Source organism: Cibotium barometz, chromosome 10, assembly GCF_041138505.1.
Source record: "Cibotium barometz isolate CiBa-2024 chromosome 10, ASM4113850v1, whole genome shotgun sequence".
NCBI classification, from domain to species: Eukaryota; Viridiplantae; Streptophyta; class Polypodiopsida; order Cyatheales; family Cibotiaceae; genus Cibotium; species Cibotium barometz.
The window spans coordinates 42,993,519-43,014,256 of NC_141055.1; the positions used below are offsets into that span (position 1 = coordinate 42,993,519).

At 42.5% G+C, this 20,738-nt stretch overlaps 1 protein-coding gene across 1 annotated transcript; it reads right to left on the reverse strand.

Moving 5' to 3' along the window:
- Window positions 1-293: 293 nt before the first annotated feature.
- LOC147634935 (protein RER1A-like) lies at window positions 294-15,045 on the reverse strand. The gene is made up of 3 exons (XM_086804194.1): window positions 14,466-15,045; window positions 839-1,019; window positions 294-704 (listed from the first exon to the last, which is right to left on the reverse strand). The coding sequence occupies exons 1-3, from the start codon at window positions 14,819-14,821 to the stop codon at window positions 651-653; spliced, it is 591 nt and encodes a 196-aa protein (XP_086660320.1). The 5' UTR covers window positions 14,822-15,045; the 3' UTR covers window positions 294-650.
- Window positions 15,046-20,738: the final 5,693 nt, after the last annotated feature.

Here is a 20,738-nt window from a genome sequence, read left to right on the forward strand (position 1 = left end):
GGTGCCTGTTCACACCTAGATGGCCATGGAGAAAAACCCTATGGAACAAAAGTTCCCATGGCATAAATACATGGCCTCACAATTTATTACAACTAAATATCTAACAAACCCCCCCTGTAGTACAAATGTGAGGTTTACAAAGATTGCATATCAATCTCTGAAAGAAAAGCTGTCAAAGTTAAAGCATGGATCTAGTGCTAGCTTATGCATAACTATAGTAGCTGATCTCTTACATGACAATTACTTAAAGCATAAACTGACACAGCCCATGCCCACACTCACACACAGACAGGTTTGAAATTATCACCTCATACTACAGTGGAGAACATAGAGAGAGTACAGCTAACCCGTGTGTTTTATACCAGATTACACAGAAGCAGCAGAACATTCTCCAATGAGGCTTTGACCCCTTCTCAAAAAAATGGTGGCGATAATTTAACCTATCTACTTCTTTGAACTGTTGGTTTAAAAAAATAAATTTCTTGCAGTAAGTTGTTCTTTAAATCAGCTTTAGAACTTCCAAATGCCCAGATGTATAGGACAAAAACAATTGGCAGGGCCTCACCCAATAAGTGGCCACTAACCATTGGAGTTCAAAATACTGGAAGACTGTTCTTCAGCTTTTGAAGTTATCATGAGAGCTTCACCATTCAATCCCTCGAAGTGCTTGCCTTGTTGGATGCAGACTTCTTCCCAGTGTAGCGCTGCAGAGGCCCATTTAAAAACACACAGAATTGTAAATAGTAGAAATAAATAATTAAGGAGATGAAATCCACACCTGCAGCCTTCCCACATAGCTTAAGTAGAGGAGAGCATAGACTTTTAAACATGCTCTCACCTGTTTGCCAATATTGAAAGGCACGTATTTAAACTTGATCATGTGCCGTATCTGCCGTTTCATGGTGAGAACAAAAAGCACTATCCAGTAGAGCAGCAGAATAGGCCAGAAGACCGGCACATCAAATATTGAAAAGAATGTCATCACAAACGCCACGCAAAAAGCTTTTGTCAAGGCATACCTGAAACACAAGCCAACAAAAGAATTGCTTTCCCTTCAGTTTGTTGGGTATAAAGTCCCAGTTTCGCCTCCAGACCTTGATCATCGCGTAGCTCTTGTCGAGAGCTTCGCGGCCATATATTTACTTGTACATTTGGCCCTCATTTGGGCCTTGTAAAGGCATTCTTTGTATTTGGTCCGCCGGGCGCCCCATAAGTTGGGCGCCCGCCCATACCCTTGTATTACTATAAATACGAGGTCTCCCTTGAGCCTCAATAAGACATTCAAGATATTCTTGAGCATTGTGTGAGTTCTCTCTCTCTCTCTCACTCTCACTCTTCTCTATCTCCTCTGCACTTCCTTGGCTAAGGCTCTTGTGTTTGAGTCATTCTCCTCCAACAACTGGTATCAGAGCTATGGAGGGAAGCTGTATGCAGAAGCTATGGAGTTAGAGGTGTCTTCCACCACTTGACTACGGGATCGTCAAACACCTCCCTTTTTATCATCAAGATGGTGCGTTTTTCTTTCTAGAGTGCTGCGTTTTTTTTTTATTCTCTCCCTCTGCTGCCCCCTTGTGCTGCGTTTTTTCTCTCCCTCTGCTGCCCCCTTGTGCTGCGTTTCTTCTATCCCTTGCTGCCCCTTGTGCTGCGTTTTTTTTGCACTCCATTGCTGCGTTTCTGTGCTGCGTTTTTGGTGCTGCGCTGCTGTAAACAGCAGCGTTTTCTGTGGTCTTGTTCTGTGCCTGCTGTACGGTTGCCATCAGCAGCAGCTAGGGCTGCAGCCAGCAGCCCCACGACTACCAGCAGCAGCCAACGCTGCTGCCAGCAGCCCCACGACTACCAGCAGCAGCTAGGGCTGCAGCCAGCAGCCCCACGACCACCAGCAGCAGTCCGGGCTGCAGCCAGCAGTCCCACGGCCACTAGCAGCAGCCGTCTTTGCCTCACGGCCCTCCAGCAGACGGGATCTTCGAGCAACACCAAAGACAGCAACTTTCTGCCCCTCGGCGAGTTTACATCGACATCTGGTGATTCTCTTCCGACGTCACCTTCACTTGAAGTTGTTTCATCAATCTACGAGCATCCTACAAGTCAACCCATATCTGGTACATAACATCTTGCTATTACTTACTTTCTGAAGTGTCAGTTTGATAAGTCATGGCGTCTACAAGTGATCTTAAGGGTCTACTAGAGATTAAGAAGTTTGCAGGCACTGGGTTTGATCTTTGGAAGGTGAGGATTCAGAATATCCTCTATCTGCGGGAATGTGATACTGCACTTGAGCAGTTCAAACCCGCTGCTATGACAGATGATGAATGGGGAATCCTGAACAGAAAGGCCGTTGCCTATCTCCAGATGGCTGTTGCTGATGAGGTTCTTGTAGACCTCAAAGGGCTGACAACAGCCTATGCCGTTTGGGAGAAGCTGAGAAGCACCTATGAGATCACCACGCCAGTGAACCAGGTACATCTCATCAGGAAACTCATGAATATGCAACTTGATGATTCTAAGAATGCAGTAGAGCATATTACTACTTTCACAGGGGTGCTTAATCAGATGCAGGATTCTGGATTGCCTGCTTTTGATGATAAGTTGAAAGCTATCTTTTTGCTCACTACTTTGCCTGACTCTTGGGAAACACTTGTGGTGTCACTTGGGACAAATCCCAACCTAACTTTTGATGGAGTCAGGGGTGCTATTCTCAATGAAGATATCCGGAGGAAGACCTCAGAGACTAGCGGTTCTGCAAATGTCTCACGAGGGAGGACGACCAAGCGGGGAAATACTACTACCAATTCAAAGGGTAGAAGCAAGAGCAAGGGCCAGCAATCTGATGTTACATGCTACCAGTGTGGTCGTAAAGGCCACAAGAAGCCAGATTGCAAGTTTTACAAGATGGAGCAAGACCGGAAGAAGAAATCCAGTCATTCAAATGACAAAAAGAAGGAAAAAGAGAGTAATTCCAGCAAAGCAGAAGAGTTCGAAAAGGACAAGAGCAAGGCCAATGTGGCCTCTGGTGTTGTCATAGAGGAACTGTCTGACTCAGATGATGTGCTATGTGTTTTTTCTGCTAATGCACTTGATGTTCATAACTTGCATGTCACAGAACCAGATGCTATTCATGCCTTGATGTATGAATCTGATATGCTTTCACAGACTTGGATTATTGACACGGGTGCCTCTTTTCATGTAACTCCTATCAAGGAGTGTTTTGCAACTTTCACTGCAGGCTCCCGAGGAAAGGTGTTCTTGGGGAATGATCATGCTTGCAATATTGAAGGTATGGGCACCGTGAATTTGACTTTGCAGGATGGTAGTGAGTTTGTGCTGCCAAATGTGAGGTATGTGCCTGGTTTGAAAACCAGTCTCCTGTCTGTGGGCCAGCTTGATGCCTTGGGATACACGGCCATATTTGGAAATGGCACATGGAAATTGACCAAAGGCACAAGGCTGATTTCAAAAGGATGCAAGAAAGGAACATTATATAGCCTTCATGGTCAGGCTTTGTCTGGTAAGTTTATTGCTTTTGCAGAGGTACGCTCCCACATGGAGCTTTGGCATAAGAGACTTGGCCACATGAGCCAAAAGGGTCTCTCCATTTTGTCCTCTTTGAACAAATTTGATGCAAAAGGAAGCAAGCTTGATTTTTGTAATGATTGCTTGTATGGGAAACAGAATAGGAGTTCTTACTCCTCTCGTGCCTCTCGCAAGGCTGAAAAGTTGGACTTGGTCCACTCTGATGTGTGCAGCATGCCCATTAAATCTAAAGGTGGTTCAAAGTACTTTGTGTCTTTTGTGGATGATCACTCACGAAAAGTATGGATCACTTTGTTGAAATCTAAGGATGATGCTTTTGCTGCATTTCAAAAGTTTTATGCATTTGTTCATACTCAAACAGGAGTGAAGATTAAATGCTTACGCACTGACAATGGGGGTGAGTTTTTTAGTACTAAATTTCAGAAATTTTGTGATGATAATGGCATTAAGAGGGAACTTACACCCCCCTATAGCCCCTCTTCAAATGGTGTGGCTGAAAGGTATAATCGTACACTGTGTGAAAGAATTCGATGCATGCTGTCCACAGCTAATCTCTCTCAGGATTTTTGGGGAGAAGCCTTGAAAACTGCAGTTCATGTTTGCAATCGATCTCCACACACAGCTTTGAAAGGTGGAATCCCTGAGGAGGTTTGGTCTGGCAAACCGTCCTCATATGCCCACTTACGCATCTTTGGTTGTGATGCATATGTGCATATCCGCAAGGAAGACCGGAACAAGCTTGATGCTAAGTCCGAGAAGGGCACCTTCGTTGGCTACGGTGATGAAGGTGAGATGGGCTACCGTGTGTGGTTGCCATCAACCAACAAAGTGGTTCGCAGCCGGGATGTTGTATTTTATGAGGCAAAGCTGCTCCGTAATGTTTGTGCCTCTCATGGTGATCAGAAAAAGGTCAAATTTCAGCAAGGGCAGCCACCCATTGATGCTGAAAATGAGCCCCAGGATGCTTCACAAAGGGCTGAAGATAATGAGTCCGTGATATTTGAGCCAGAAGAGGTTGGACAGCCGCTTCATGCTCCTGGAGGTGTAGGGCAGCAACCCCTATATGCTGAAAATCAGGCTGTTCGTGAAAACCCGCAGTCTTTTGATGCTGAAATTATGATTCCTCCCGATATTGACCCCCAACCAGCCAATGATCATTGGGTACGGAGGTCTACTCGCTTTCGGAGGGAACCTCAGCGTTTTGATCCCTCTTTGCAACATGTTTTGCTTACAGATGAGGGTGAGCCTCTTACTTTCAAAGAGGCTAAGTCTTGTGAACTCCGAAACAAGTGGGAGCATGCTATGCAGGAGGAGATTAAGTCTCTACATGCAAATGACACTTGGGACTTGGTTGAGTTGCCCAAAGGAAGGAAGGCTATTCCTAACAAGTGGGTGTACAAAGTCAAGACAGTTGACGGCCAGCCTAAGTATAAAGCCCGCCTTGTTGCTAAGGGCTATGCTCAGAAGGAAGGGATTGATTTTCAGGAGGTCTTCTCTCCTGTGGTCAAAATGACCACCCTTCGTGTTTTGTTTGCTCTCACTGCTGTTTTGGATTTAGAACTGTATCAGATGGATGTAAAGACAGCTTTCTTACATGGTGATTTAGATGAAGAGCTGTATATGAAGCAGCCTGAAGGCTTTGTCATTCCTGGCAAAGAACATCTGGTTTGTAAGCTGAAGCGCAGTCTCTATGGGCTGAAACAAGCCCCGAGGCAGTGGTACAAAAAGTTTGATGCTTTCATGCTTAACCAAAAGTTTAATCGTAGCCATGCAGATCATTGCTTGTATACTAAAACTGATGCAGATGGCAGCCCAGTGATACTTGTGCTGTATGTTGATGACATGCTTCTTGCAGGGAAGAATAAGAGCATTTTGGAAGCTCTTAAGGACCAGCTGAAGTCAGCTTTTGCTATGAAGGACTTGGGTTCAGCTGAACATATTTTGGGTCTTCGGATTAGACGGGACAGAGCACAGAAGTTGCTTTTCCTCTCACAGGAGAAGTATATCCAGAAAGTCCTTGATAGATTTAACATGGCTGATTCTAAGCCTTTGGGTGCTCCATTGCAGCCCTATGTTAAACTATCCAAGGATGATTGCCCAAAAGATGATGATGCAGCCAAAGATGATGATGCAGCCAATACTATGCGTGGGATCCCTTATGCTTCTGCTTGTGGATCTCTTATGTATGCTATGGTTGCTACACGGCCAGACATTGCTCATTCAGTGGGAGTAGTCAGTCGTTTTATGTCCAACCCGGGCAAAGCACATTGGGATGCTATAAAGTCTATTTTGAGGTACTTGAAGGGGACACAGAAGAAATGCCTTATGTATGGTAAAGGTCCACTTGAGGTGCAGGGTTATTGTGATTCAGACATGGCAGGTGATTCTGATACCCGCAAGTCTACTAATGGGTACATCTATACTCTTGCAGGTGGTGCTGTTTCTTGGTGCTCTAGACTCCAGAGGATAGTAGCACTTTCTACTACTGAGGCCGAGTACATCTCCGTCACAGAGGCTTCTAAGGAGGCCATTTGGTTAGCACGCCTTGTCACAGAGTTTGGATTGCCAGAGAGGGCTCCGGTCCTTGGTTGTGATAGCCAGAGTGCCATATACCTGGCTAAGAATGCCATGTTTCATGCTCGTACCAAACACATTGATGTACGGTATCACTTCATCAGACAGGTGCTAGATGATGGCTTGATCAGTTTGGTCAAGATTGGCACTCATGAGAACCCTGCAGATGCTCTCACCAAAAGTTTGCCAAAAGCACAGCTTGATATGTGTCTACAGCGGGTGGGAGTTACATAGCTTAGAGGAGCTTCACTGGCCCTTTAAGTGGGAGGTTGTTGGGTATAAAGTCCCAGTTTCGCCTCCAGACCTTGATCATCGCGTAGCTCTTGTCGAGAGCTTCGCGGCCATATATTTACTTGTACATTTGGCCCTCATTTGGGCCTTGTAAAGGCATTCTTTGTATTTGGTCCGCCGGGCACCCCATAAGTTGGGCGCCCGCCCATACCCTTGTATTACTATAAATACGAGGTCTCCCTTGAGCCTCAATAAGACATTCAAGATATTCTTGAGCATTGTGTGAGTTCTCTCTCTCTCTCTCACTCTCACTCTTCTCTATCTCCTCTGCACTTCCTTGGCTAAGGCTCTTGTGTTTGAGTCATTCTCCTCCAACACAGTTAACCCTGAGCGAGTTAGAAAAGCAGTAGCTACTTTGTTGAGGTTTTCATGCAGGAGGTGTGGGGCTCATCGTGTCAACAGCTGCAAAATTACAAACCTCTTTAGAGGCTATCACCATCGTTTGTTACAACCAAATTTAAGGTGAAGACAAGTAAACTGAAACCACCGTCCAAAAAGAAAGTTTTTATAGCAATTTTATGATTCGTAAAATTATCTATGAAGTTTTAACCTTGACTAAAAGCTGATCACGTTGAATTGAAGAAGGAATGGTGAAGTACGATGCTAATACATAGGTATCATAACAAGTTTATATTTCCTAGGGAATCACTTAACCAATAATAAGATTAAGACTTAAAACACTACTCATGTTCGCATGCTTGAGTAGTGGATTTTGCTCGAGGTTTGACTTGTTTTTGTGTGTTGCCTGCTGAGATGTTTTTGTGTGATGATGTAAAGCCCAGCAATGATGGGGGTGCCCGGCACATGAGAGCGCCCTTTGTCTGTTGCCAAATGGTGGTGTTTTGCAAGTTCAAATATAATGCCCAAAAACTCTTTGGGACAGCCAAAATCTCAAGAAATGAAGTTATAACCACAATGTGTTCACACACTTAATCTAGTGTGGACACTTCATAAGGTTGGGCATCGGCCAAAGAAGCATTATGGGCACTTGGGCACTCCTAACAGGTGGGCGCCCTCTTTTGACGAAGTGTGAAGAGTTTTAGGCATTTATACCAAAGTGTGATGGTGGTGGGCATCTTCTACCATGTGGCTCCCACCTACCATGCATGGCCACCTACTCCAACTACAAAGTTACCGATGTTGCATGCATGGAAGCCTTGTTGCACTAAGTATGATCTGTCCACCCACTTCTAAGCCTATCCTATATATACCTAGATGAATCCAAGATATGGAATAGATACTACGACATCCCCACTAACGTCATCAATGCCCAATAGTGGGTGTAGAACTCTATATCAAGATACGCTCTCACACAAGCACTCCATACACACACACACACATAAGAGCATATATTCACACAAAGGCCTTCGTACTGAGGTTCTGTCAAACCTCCGGAGATGCAAGGCAGACTCAGACTAGCACTAAGGGAAGTAGCAAATAGAAAAAATTAGTACAACAAATAAGTAGTTGATAGGGTAAATGCACCACTAAAGATAGAAAGAATAAGCACAATATCAACTAGCCGCAACTCAGACGAAAAATTCACAATGTGAAATCTGCATGTTCCCTAATACGGCTGAATTATATACCTAGATGAATCCAAGAACATGTCCAAATTCACCTTTTAGGAACGTGCATGTTATATACTCATGGTAGTCAACCCACAAGACTATACAACTATCAACTCCATTATGCATAGTATGGGCTATATACTATGACATCCCCACTAACGTCATCAGTGCCCAATAGTGGGTGTATAACTCTGTATCAAGATATGCACTCACACGCACTCCACACACACACACACACACACACATAAGAGCATATATTCACACAAAGGCATTCATACTGAGTTTCTGTCAAACCTCCGGAGATGCAGGGCAGACTCGGCCATAATGAAGCCTAGCACTAAGGGAAGTAGCAAATAGAAAGAATTAGTTCAACAAATAAATAGTTGATAGGGTAAATGCACCGCTAAAGATAGAAAAAATAAGCACAATATCAACTGGCCGCAACTCGGAAGAAAAATTCACAATGTGAAATCTACATGTCCACTAATACGGCTGAATTATATACCTAGATGAATACAAAACATGCCAAAATTCTCACAAGACTATATAACTATCAACTCCATTATGCATAGTATGGACTAGAATCTAGATACTACATCCCCACTAACGTCATCAGTGCCCAATAGTGGGTGTAGAACTCTTGTATCAAGATATGCTCTCACACACGCACTCCACACACACACATAAGAGCATATATTCACACAAAGGCCTTCGTACTAAGTTTCTATCAAACCTCCGGAGATGCAGGACAAACTCAGCCATAATGAAGCCTAGCACTAAGGGAAGTAGCAAATAGAAAGAATTAGTACAGCAAATAAGTAGTTAATAGGGCAAATGCACCGCTAAACATAGAAAGAATAAGCACAATATCAACTGGCCGCAACTCGAACGAAAAATTCACAATGTGAAATCTGCATGTCCACTAATATGGCTGAATTATATACCTAGATGAATCCAAGAACATGCCCAAATTCACCTTTTAGGAACGTGCATGTTATATACTCATGGTAGTCAACCCACAATAGTATGGACTAGATACCACGACATCCCCACTAACGTCATCAGTGCCCAATAGCGGATGTAGAACTCTGTATCAAGATATGCTCTCTCACACACACACACAAACACACACACACACATAAGAGCATATATTCACACAAAGACCTTCGTACTGAGTTTCTGTCAAACCTCCGGAGCTAGAGGACAAACTCAACCATAATGAAGCCTAGCACTAAGGGAAGTAGCAAATAAGAAGAATTAGTACAGCAAATAAGTAGTTGATAGGACAAATGCACCGCTAAAGATAGAAAGAATAAGCACAACATCAACTGGCCACAACTCGGACGAAAAATTCACAATGTGAAATCTGCATGTCCACTAATTGTCTGCTAATAGCGGCTGAATTATATAGCTAGATGAATCCAGGAACATACCCAAATTCACCTTTTAGGAACGTGCATGTTATATACTCGTGGTAGTCAACCCACAAGACTATATAACTATCAACTCCATTATGCATAGTATGGGCTATATACTACAACATCCCCACTAACGTCATCAGTGCCCAATAATGTGTGTAGAACTCTGTATCAAGATATGCTCTCACATGCACTCCACACACACACGCGCGCGCGCGCGGGCGCACACACACGAGCATATATTCACACGAAGGCCTTCGTACTGTGTTTCTATCAAACCTCCGAAGATGCAAGGCAAACTCCGCCATAATGAAGCCTAGCACTAAGGGAAGTAGCAAATAGAAAGAATTAGTACAGCAAATAAGTAGTTGATAGGGCAAATGCACCGCTAAAGATAGAAAGAATAAGCATAATCCCAATTGGCCGCAACTCGGACGAATAATTCACAATGTGAAATCTGCATGTCTGCTAATACAGCTGAATTATATACCTAGATGAATCCAAGAACATGCCAAAATTCACCTTTTAGGAACGTGCATGTTATATACTCGTGGTGGTCATGACACCCACAAGACTATATAACTATCAACTCCATTATGCATAGTATAGACTAGATACTACGACATCCCCACTAACGTCATCAGTGCCCAATAGTGGGTGTAAAACTCTGTATCAAGATATGCTCTCACACACGCACTCCACACACACACACATAAGAGCATATATTCACACAAAGACCTTCATATTGAGTTTCTGTCAAACCTCCGGAGATGCAGGGCAGACTCGGCCATAATGAAGCATAGCACTAAGGGAAGTAGCAAATAGAAAGAATTAGTATAACAAATAAGTAGTTGATAGAGCAAATGCACCGCTAAACATAGAAAGAATAAGCACAATATCAACTGGCCGCAACTCGAACGAAAAATTCACAATGTGAAATTTGCATGTCCGCTAATACGGCTGAATTATATACCTAGATAAATCCAAGAACATGCCCAAATTCACCTTTTAGGAACGTGCATGTTATATACTCGTAGTAGTCAACCCACAAGACTATATAACTATCAACTCCATTATGCATGGTATGAACTAGATATTACGACATTCCCACTAACGTCATCAGTGCCCAATAGTGGGTGTATATGCTCTCACACACGCACTCCACACACACACACACACACACACATAAGAGCATATATTCACACAAAGACCTTCGTACTGAGTTTCTGTCAAACCTCCGGAGATGAAGGGCAGACTCAGCCAAAATGAAGCCTAGCACTAAGGGAAGTAGCAAATAGAAAGAATTAGTACAACAAATAAGTAATTGATAGGGCAAATGCACCGCTAAAGATAGAAAGAATAAGCACAATATCAACTGGCCGCAACTCAGACGAAAAATTCACAATGTGAAATCTGCATGTCCGCTAATACGGCCGACTTATATACCTAGATGAATCCAAGAACATGTCCAAATTCACCTTTTAGGAACGTGCATGTTATATACTCATGGTAGTCAACCCACAAGGCTATATAACTATCAACTCCATTATGCATAGTATCGGCTATATACTAAGAATCAAGATATCCCCACTAACATCATCAGTGTCCAATAGTGGGTGTAGAACTCTGTATCAAGATATGCTCTCACACGCACTCCACACACACACACACACACACACACACACACACATAGGAGCATATATTCACACAAAGGCCTTCGTACTGAGTTTATGTCAAACCTCCGGAGATGTAGGGTAGGCTCGGCCATAATGAAGCCTAGCACTAAGGGAAGTAGCAAATAGAAAGAATTAGTACAGCAAATAAGTAGTTGATAGCATAGTAACAGGGGACGGAGGGGACGGAGGGTCGGGACGGGGAAACGCCGTCCCGAGTCGGCGATTCGTTCCTGCGAGGGCTGGGGACACCTCGGGTTTGAACTTTGTCGGTGTACTTAAGTCTTATTAGTGCCTGTTCGGTGTTTGCACCACGTATTGCACATTTAAAGTGATGCCTTGAATGTTCAAAGTGTAAAAACATAAATGTTATTTTATTTAGTGTGCTTTGTAGTCAATAAATTGCATATTCCATATGCCGTCCCCGTCCCATGTTACTATGGTTGATAGGGCAAATGCACCACTAAAGATAGAAAGAATGAGCACAATATCAATTGGCCACAACTTGGACGAAAAATTCACAATGTGAAATCTGTATGTCTGCTAATACGGCTGAATTATATACATAGATAAATCCAAGAACATGCCCAAATTCACCTTTTAGGAACGTGCATGTTATATACTCGTGGTAGTCAAACCACAAGACTATATGACTATCAACTCCATTGTGCATAGTATGGACCAGATATGCCATCCCCACTAACGTCATCGATGCCCAATAGTGGGTGTAGAACTCTGTATCAAGATATGCTCTCACACACGCATTCCACACACACACACACACACACACAAAAAAAAAAGAGCATATATTCACACAAAGGCCTTCGTGCTGAGTTTCTGTCAAACCTCCGGAGATGCAAGGCAGACTCAACGATAATGAAGCCTAACACTAAGGGAAGTGGCAAATAGAAAGAATTAGTACAACAAATAAGTAGTTGATAGGACAAATGCACCACTAAAGATAGAAAGAATAAGCACAATATCAACTGGCCGCAACTCCAACGAAAAATTCACAATGTGAAATCTGCATGTCCACTAAAACGGTTGAATTATATACCTAGATGAATCCAAGAACATGCCCAAATTCACCTTTTAGGAACGTGCATGTTATATACTCATGGTAGTCAACCCACAAGACTATATAACTATCAACTCCATTATGCATAGTATGGACTAGGCACTACGACATCCCCACTAACGTCATCAGTGCCCAATAGTGGGTGTAGAACTCTGTATCAAGATATACTCTCAGCCTAGGCGCCTTGGAGCCAGTAGCCACACCCCTCTCCGGCACCACACTTGCTGTTCGGCTAGCTCTGTACCCTTCTGTTGTACCTCTATGCAGCCATCTACCACGTGACACATCACCTTGTTGTACGAACAATGTGCTGGTCACAGGCTGAGATCCATCCTGACAGGTTGAATCATCACATTGACAATGATTTGGGGATTCTTGGTTCTCATTTGGAATGCCCTAGTGTGGGTACATGGTACCTGCTATCTCCTAGCAAGAGGATCTACATACTTGAAGGCTTCCCGGTGTTAAACACCTAGCATGTCAAAGCTTTGGAGTCCTTCCCTTGTCTGGGACTCGGGGGCAGGTGCCTTTGCTCTTATGTGTGATTCCTCTTTGCTCTTCTCTTATCTCTTATGCACATAAGCACAAGTGTTCTATATATACGAGCCGAGATAAACCTCTCAACTAGTAATGAGTTGAGCATTAGAAGCTAACATCTTTGTAGACTAAGTATGCTTGTGTACTATCAGTTGTTACAAGAAATGTTTTGCAAGTTGTAGCCCCACGTTACTATGACCAATTTTCCACATAATACGTCATGTTTGGTATGTTGCATTTAGTGTGATCACTCTAGATTCCGATAGACCAAAGCAAATGTCAGACATTCAATGCCAGCGTTCAAGTAGCAAGGCAAGAGAAGAAGGAACCCAAAACTGGTATTCCTTGATTGCCAAAAAAACTCTGCACAGCTGAAGCCAATGGGAGTTTTGATTGTAGAATATGTAGCGCCCCCCCTGCTAGGGCAAAACAGAGAAAGACAAAGAGAGAGTATCCAAAGCTACATGCTCTAGGGTCAGCACAATGTGAAAGCATGTAATGTAAGTTCGAGAGGATTGCCCATAGCCAAAGTAACATAGCAAGAGATCTTCTGAAAACATGTGAAGATAGACAGTGAAAGAGTGTTTAACATTGGCAAAAGCTATTGGGTCACAATAGTAAACCTAGCTTGGCCTGTGTGGAACCTTGGCCCTTAGCTCGGTGTTGGTTTGCACACACGAACCTACAGTTGGGTGGTGAGCTTGCTTGCACCCCTTTTATTTGGTTTCTCTAACTATGTATTAGGTTGAATCTTGGAGGGATCTCACAGTTGGTATCAGAACTAGCCTAATCACGGAGGCGAGAAAAAGCAAGATTTGCGTGTCGTCGTGTTTTATCAAGGTTGCCTAAGCCAAGTATCTCTCGATCACCATATCTGCGTCTTGAATCTACAAGAAGTAGGTGTTTTTTTGGGTTTTGTTAGCAAGGCCTGGACCAAGAGGCTTACTCCTGCCATGGACGTGGCAGATCACAGGCGGTCATTCCAAATGTCCCTTGGGACAAGCTCTAGTGGTATGGGACCCCAGGGTTGACTCGCTTGGCCTGTGGGAGTGGAACCTTGGCCCCTGGCTCAGGGGTGGTTTGCAGATGTGAACCAGCAGTTGGGTGGTTAGCTTGCCTGCAGCCCTTTTATTTGGTTTCTCTAACCTTGTTTGTGCCTATGTATTAGGTTGAATCTTGGAGGGATCTCACAAACATGCTCTATATGACAGCAATAAAGAAGAATTCCGGCTGTATGCTGCCAGAAACTAAGGAGTCCACTGGCATGAAGCCTGCAATGCCTGCAAATTCTGAGTGAATGTCCACCAAAGCAAAAGACATGGAAAGCAACAGTATCAACAAAGAAAAAATAAATGCTAAATAGTAGTAGTTTTCTAGACCTGAATAGAGTAGCGTCTACATTGCTCAACACTTACAACATAAACGCTGGTCTGGCCTACACAGTTAGACGAAAACTGAAAATGACTTAAGCACATCTGAAACCTACATAGTGAAAAATGGTGACATAAACACACAGCAAAACATGACATAAACAACACAAAATCGTAACCTAATACAAACAGCGAAAAGCCAACTAGGACAGAAAAATAGTGGTGACCAAACCTAAAAGAAACAAGACAAACCAGACAGAAAAATGATAGCCTACAGAGAAGGAAAATTCTAACCAAACCAACACAGAAAGACAATGAAGACCTAGCCTACACAGAAACATAATAGTGACTTAACCTGCACACCCTATTCCTACATCGTAGAGAAGATTAAAAGAGCATGAGAGTAGGAGAGCAAGACTTACCAAAACTTGAATTCGGGAAGGCGACGAATGAAAGGCTTGTATTCGTCGGAGCCTTTGGAGGGCAGGGTAGGCCCTTCGCTCTCCGGATCTACTTGCGGGGAGAGGAATCCGATGAGCAGGTTGAGAAGGTAGATCCCGAGCCCGTATGTGACGATGTAGAAGCCCTGCAGATAGTAGACCCGAAGGCAGTAGATGATGGCCGCAACGCATGACCCTAGCCATCGCGCAGGCGCATGCGGAGTCGACTTGTCCAAGTAATGCTGGAACTTGCGCGAGAACTCAATTCGCCATTGCAAGAAAGGGCTCGGCGCTCCTTCTCCCGCTGCTGATGCATTTTCTGTGTACGCTGCATCCATAGATCTCTGCTGTGCAGACTGTTGAGCTTCAGCAGAGACAGGCAGGGTTTCACAGGTACGGAAGAAAGTGAGGGTTTACAGGTTGGTTCTGCAGGTAGGGTACAGGGGAGGGTAGGAGTTCGCAGGTATAACAGTAAGTTAGGGTTTGTGATGCCTTGCTGCAGCAGAACCTGGAACCAGGGACGTGCTGTTTCAGGGCGTCAAAATGATTTGGAAATCAACATTGCCCGAGTGATTTGAACATTTAAACGATGCATTGCACGCGACCCGTTTCCGACATCGGCACCCCATGTCCGGTCACTACACAATACTGCCTTAAAGTGGCATCTCCACTTTCACACCGGGAAAAAAAAAATCACTACACAAGACCACGACTCAAGCTCAAAAAAAAATAAAAAATTAGCCAATCCAAATAAGGACAACTCTTAAATCTATCTAATTTTTGTTTCCAAAATCTCTACTATATGTCATTTTTTTTAGGACCAATAGTATATATATATTACTTCAAATCAATTTTTTACATCCAAATCTAGATAACATAAAAGACCTACCTGAGTGCTCTACTACCTAATCATACACCTTACTTGTCTTCATTCAAAAGTTTACATAGCAAGTTCCATCTGTCTTCCTCCATTACACACCTAGACTGCCCCCAAGAAGTATGGTATCCCAGCTGAATGCAGGCTTCCATCATGGCTTCAGTAGTATATCCTCTAGGAGTTTACTTTTCTAGCACATCACCCTTCTTGGACCATATTTTAATTGTAAGCCTTGTCCCAACAAGGTTCTCTATAAATGCTGCAAAAGTGTGGCCCACTTGCTTCTCCTTGAGATATCATCTTCTAGTTTTAGATTCTCTAACTACTTTCTTCCTTTGTCTCTATGGCGCTTAATGATTTACTTGACTTTTTGACTATAAGACTTAGTCATATTAGCACACAAGATTGTAAGATTTAGTCGTAATGTTATCACACAAGATTGGAAAATTCAATCGTAATGTTAGCACACAAGATTATAAGATTAATCATAATGTTAGCACATAGCACACAATGTTAGTTATAATGTTAGCACACAAGATTATAAGATCAATCATAATGTTAGCACATAATATCTTTTCATGGTATCAAAGCTTGGTTCATGCTAAGGGCTGAGTGGCAAGCAAGAGAAGCACAAGAAGCGGTGCGAGAGTAAGAGCTTCATCTACTCTTCCTCCTTTGTGTTGGCTACTACACCCTTGTCGGGACCTCTTCGGGAGACACCGACAAACGAACTCCGATTGAGGAGCTTTCTTCACGGGAACAAAGCTACAAAGTAACTATACTGTTTGTTGGATGATATTTTTCGGGCCGAAAACGCGTTTTAGGTGCGTCTAGACCTTCGTTTTTCAGTTCACAGGCATTCACGGGGCAATGCAAGTAAGTTTTGATTCTCTACAGAACTCTGTTTTGGAACTACAGGAAAGGCGATTGGTTATGCAAACACTGTGTGTATTGCAAAGAGGTCTTGAAGTTGTCATTGGGTGTATGTATGCAAATTGAGATCACTGGTTGTGACAGTTTGGGTGACAAAAAGAGTTTAAAGCAGTAGGCCTTCTACATAAGTGCAGGTAGAGTACGAGGTAGAGGGCGTGGACGTGGCCAAGGTGGTGGCCGAATAGGTAATCAGAATTATGGTCAGCACAACAGCTTAACAGTCCCAGGATTCGCAACAACACATAGGTAGGTGGAAGAGGCTAGGGGAGTCAACACATAGGTGGAAGAGGCTAGTTTAGAGGCAAGGGGAGTCAAAGAGGTCGTTGTAATTGGCAAAGGCAACATAATGATACATGAGGTTGTTTTTATTGTTGTAATCCTAGACATGTGCAGGCAAATTGCTATAAGAAATAGAGTGACATGCGAAATGGAAAAGTACAGCAAAACAACTATGCATCCTCTAGTAGAAATAATGAGGATAATGATAGGTTGTTTGTTATGCAACATGCGGTTAATGTTGTGTCTGGAAATGATACAGCAGCATGTAAGGATGATGTATATTATGTTGATTCAGGTGCTTCGAACCATATGACAAGTCATGGGTGGTGAGTGGTTTAAGGAAATGAAGAGTTTTGAAAGACCAGGTTTTGTTGAAACAGGGGATGACACTGCTCATCCAATTGCCCATGTTGGAGATGTGCCATTGTCTATACAGGATGGTAAGGTGAAGTACCTTGTAGATGTACTTCATGTTCCAAACATTACAAAGAATATGGTTTCTGTTGGCCAGATGATTGAGCAAGGTTTGTAGGTCTGATTTAACCCTAATGGCTGTTATGTAGAAGACTTGAAAGATAAGTGCAAGTTGGTTGCAAAAGGCAACAGAGTGGGCAGAATGTTTACATTGAATATAAATATGCCTAAAGTGAGTGCTGCAATGTTTACAAATGGTTCAGGAGTTGTTGCAGATATAGACATTTGGCATAAGAGAATTAGGCATATAAATGTGCAAAGAATGAAGTCTATGCAGACTAAAGAAATTGTGACAGGGCTGCCTAAGTTTAAAGTTGAAGGTATGAAGAAAGTATATGAAGCATGTCAAATTGGAAAGCAAACAAAGCATGTATTTCCACATGACAGAAATGTGAGCAGGAATGTATTAGATGCTGTGCATTCAGATGTATGAGGTCCTATGAAGACTATGTCTATGGGTGGCTGCAAGTACTATGTAACATTCATTGATGACCACACGAGGAAAGTGTGGGTGTATTTCACGAAGGAGAAGAGTGAAGTGTTCACTCATTTTCAGAATTTTAGAGGGATGGCTGAAAAACAGACAGGAAAGCATGTGAAGTGCTTAAGGTCAAGTGGAGGGGGAGAATACTTCTCCAATGAGTTCTCTGAATTCTTGTGAAAGAATGGCATTAAGAGATAATTTACATGTAAATACACTCCACAACAAAATGGAGTTGCTGAGTGGAAAACAAGGCACATTGCAGAGATAGCATGGGCATTGATGGCAGAGAAGAATATGCCGCATAGCTATTGGGTTGAAGCTGTGTCTACAACAGTTTATATTATGAATAGGACTCCTATTGTAGCCATATATGATGTAACGCCAGAGGAGAAGTTTACTAGCAGGAAACCTGATTTGTCTCACTTGAAAGTTTTTGGATGTATTGCATATGTGCATGTGCTAGATGAGTTTGCGTACTAAGCTGGATCCAAAGGCAAAAAAATGTGTGTTTATTGGGTATTCCCTTGAGCAAAAGAAGGGATACAGATGCTATAATCCTGCTACACGTGAATTGAGGGGAATTATGTATTGTTTTATGCGGCAGGTGTACCATTGGAGCTATATGGGTACACAGATGCAGGTTGGGCAGGTAGCATCTCAGACAGGAGATCTACTAGCGGATTTATGTTTTCATTTGGGAGTGCTGCTGTGACATGGAGTAGCAAGAAGCCACCCACAGTTGCCTTGTCGAGTGTATAGAGGAGCTGTGGTGGTAGCGTGTGAGATAGCTTGGTTACGCAAGCATGTGGAGAGAAAGGTTGTCATATACTGTGACAATCTTAGCAGTATTACAATTGGCTAGGAATCCATTTTTCCATGCGTAGACAAAACACATTGAGGTACATTACCACTTCATCAGGGACAGAGTCTTGGCAGGCGACATTGACTTGGCCTACGTCAGCATAGAGTATCAGGTCGCTAACATCTTCACATATTTCGAGATATGCGTGGAGTTCATGAGCTAGAGTTGAATTTGAAGGGGAGTGTTGAGATGTCAAGCTGAACATGAGCTAACACTCATGAGGCGCCTGCTTGACCGTTCGACATTTACATCACTGGCCGGTTTGGTAGCTGGCACCGACATATCTTCGCCAGAGATTCTACAGCTGGACTACGCCGACTAGTCACACCTACCCACTCCTCTTAGTGTGTTCACATTATGGACCGCTTGTATATACTCTATTATGTGTGTTCTCTTCTAGGGTTTTGTGTGAGTGTGTGTGTGCTTGTAAGAGCTCAAGCTCTCTTCTCCCCTGCATCTTTTCAAGTAATGTATTTTGCTAGTGCTTGGTAGTGTTTGTACACCTATGTCAAGTGTTGTCATTTTGGGATTAATTTGGCCTATTAATTGTGTTAACTAATGTGATTAACATTTGATGGGATAAAATTTGAGACATTCGAGTTGTATTGTGCATCGTTTTATAAGGTTTTTGGATAGAGATCCTATTGTCCCCTCCATGCTCTACTAGGGCAAGGGCAACACGGAGGGTCCCAACCTACACGAAGCAGAAAGGTGTCCCTATGCAAGAATTGGGAATCGAACTTGAGTCCCTTGTTCAAGAGTCTGGCTCTTTTACCAGTTTGTCACCGACACAATTGTGGAGTAGTGCTTAAAAAAAGGCATTTCTAGTGTATTTTTATCAACCAGAATTAAGAAAAATTGGCTGAGATTTTAAGTAGCCATTATTTTAAGGAATCATTTTTCATATATTTTAGTTATAAAACCAACAAGTGGATTGAACATTGCCTAGGGATTCAGGGATATTGGGAGACTGGATTTTGGGAAAATGGACACCTAATGATGTGGCTGCAAACACTTTGTTTAGCATTATCAGAGCCTTGATGTAGGTTTGTATTGGTTTGCCTAAACAGGTTAAATTCCCTATGATGCTAACATTACGACTAAATCTTATAATCTTGTGTGCTAATATTATGACTAAGTCTTATAATCAAAAAGTCAAGTAAATCATTAAGTGCCATAGAAACAATGGAAGAAAGTAGTTAGAGAAGAATTCCCTATGATGATGAATATTCATTATTAGGCCTTGGACTTTGTGTAGGTTAGGGTATAATTTAAAAAAATGACACTGGAATAGCTCCTTTTTGTGCATGAAGTGCATTTAATTCCTCTTGAAAAATAAGTGGTTATGTTTAACTTATCATTGTGTAATAAAAAAGAACAACAGAATAGAAAATAACAACAAAGAAAAATAAAGAATGGTAAGAATTGCTTATCTCTTACTCAATTGTCGCACAACTTGAGTTGCATGTCTCACGTCGAGTTACCTATCTCAAAGGTGTCATTTTCTCTTCTTCTTCTTTTTTTCCTTATAATCTAATGGACAAGAGCACAACATGTATGTATGTATGTATGCATACATGCATGCATGCATGAGTGTGTGTGTGTGTGTGTATGTATGCATGTATACACACATACACACACACACACACACACATGTGTTTGTGTGTGTGTTGTTAGCGCACTACCCTTCATGACCATTGGGGATGTTGAAGAAGTCATTGTGTCATGTGTATGGCTCATGAGTGATTCTGTTATTTTCGTACATATGGCATGTGCAAGAGTGGGGTTGGACTAAGTGTTACATGTGATACTATGAGAAACACCACAATCATCAGATGTACGTTTTGGTCTAGTTTATTTTCTCCATTTTTGTCTCTCATTTCCTTGGTGGAGTAGGGTCTGTTTTGAGAATCTTTGGTATTATATCTCTAATTAGCTTTATGTCATTTCCATTATCTTCTCAGGAGGCTCAGTTCTCGTGGTAGATGCCAGCTCTAAGTATCCCTTGAGATTTTTTTGTGAGGATCTATCTTTGGATGGCCATGTTCATGTTCCGATCGCATTCCTCTTTGTAATTCAACCCCCACAAAAATGATGTCAATAACTCTTCTTGCTTCCTTGGGAATATGAGCATGAGCACTCTCTTTTGCTAGCTCAATGATAAATACCGAGTCATAAAAAATTAGCATGAGTCATGAGTTGTCATTTGCAAGGGCTCATCCAAAATTTCACAATAACTTAGAAAATGGTCACTTTTTCGAACATGTGAACCTATTTGTAACAAAGAGTTGTAATTTTGTTTTAAAAAAGGCTAATTTGTTGAAGTAAAATTTTATAGCATTACTT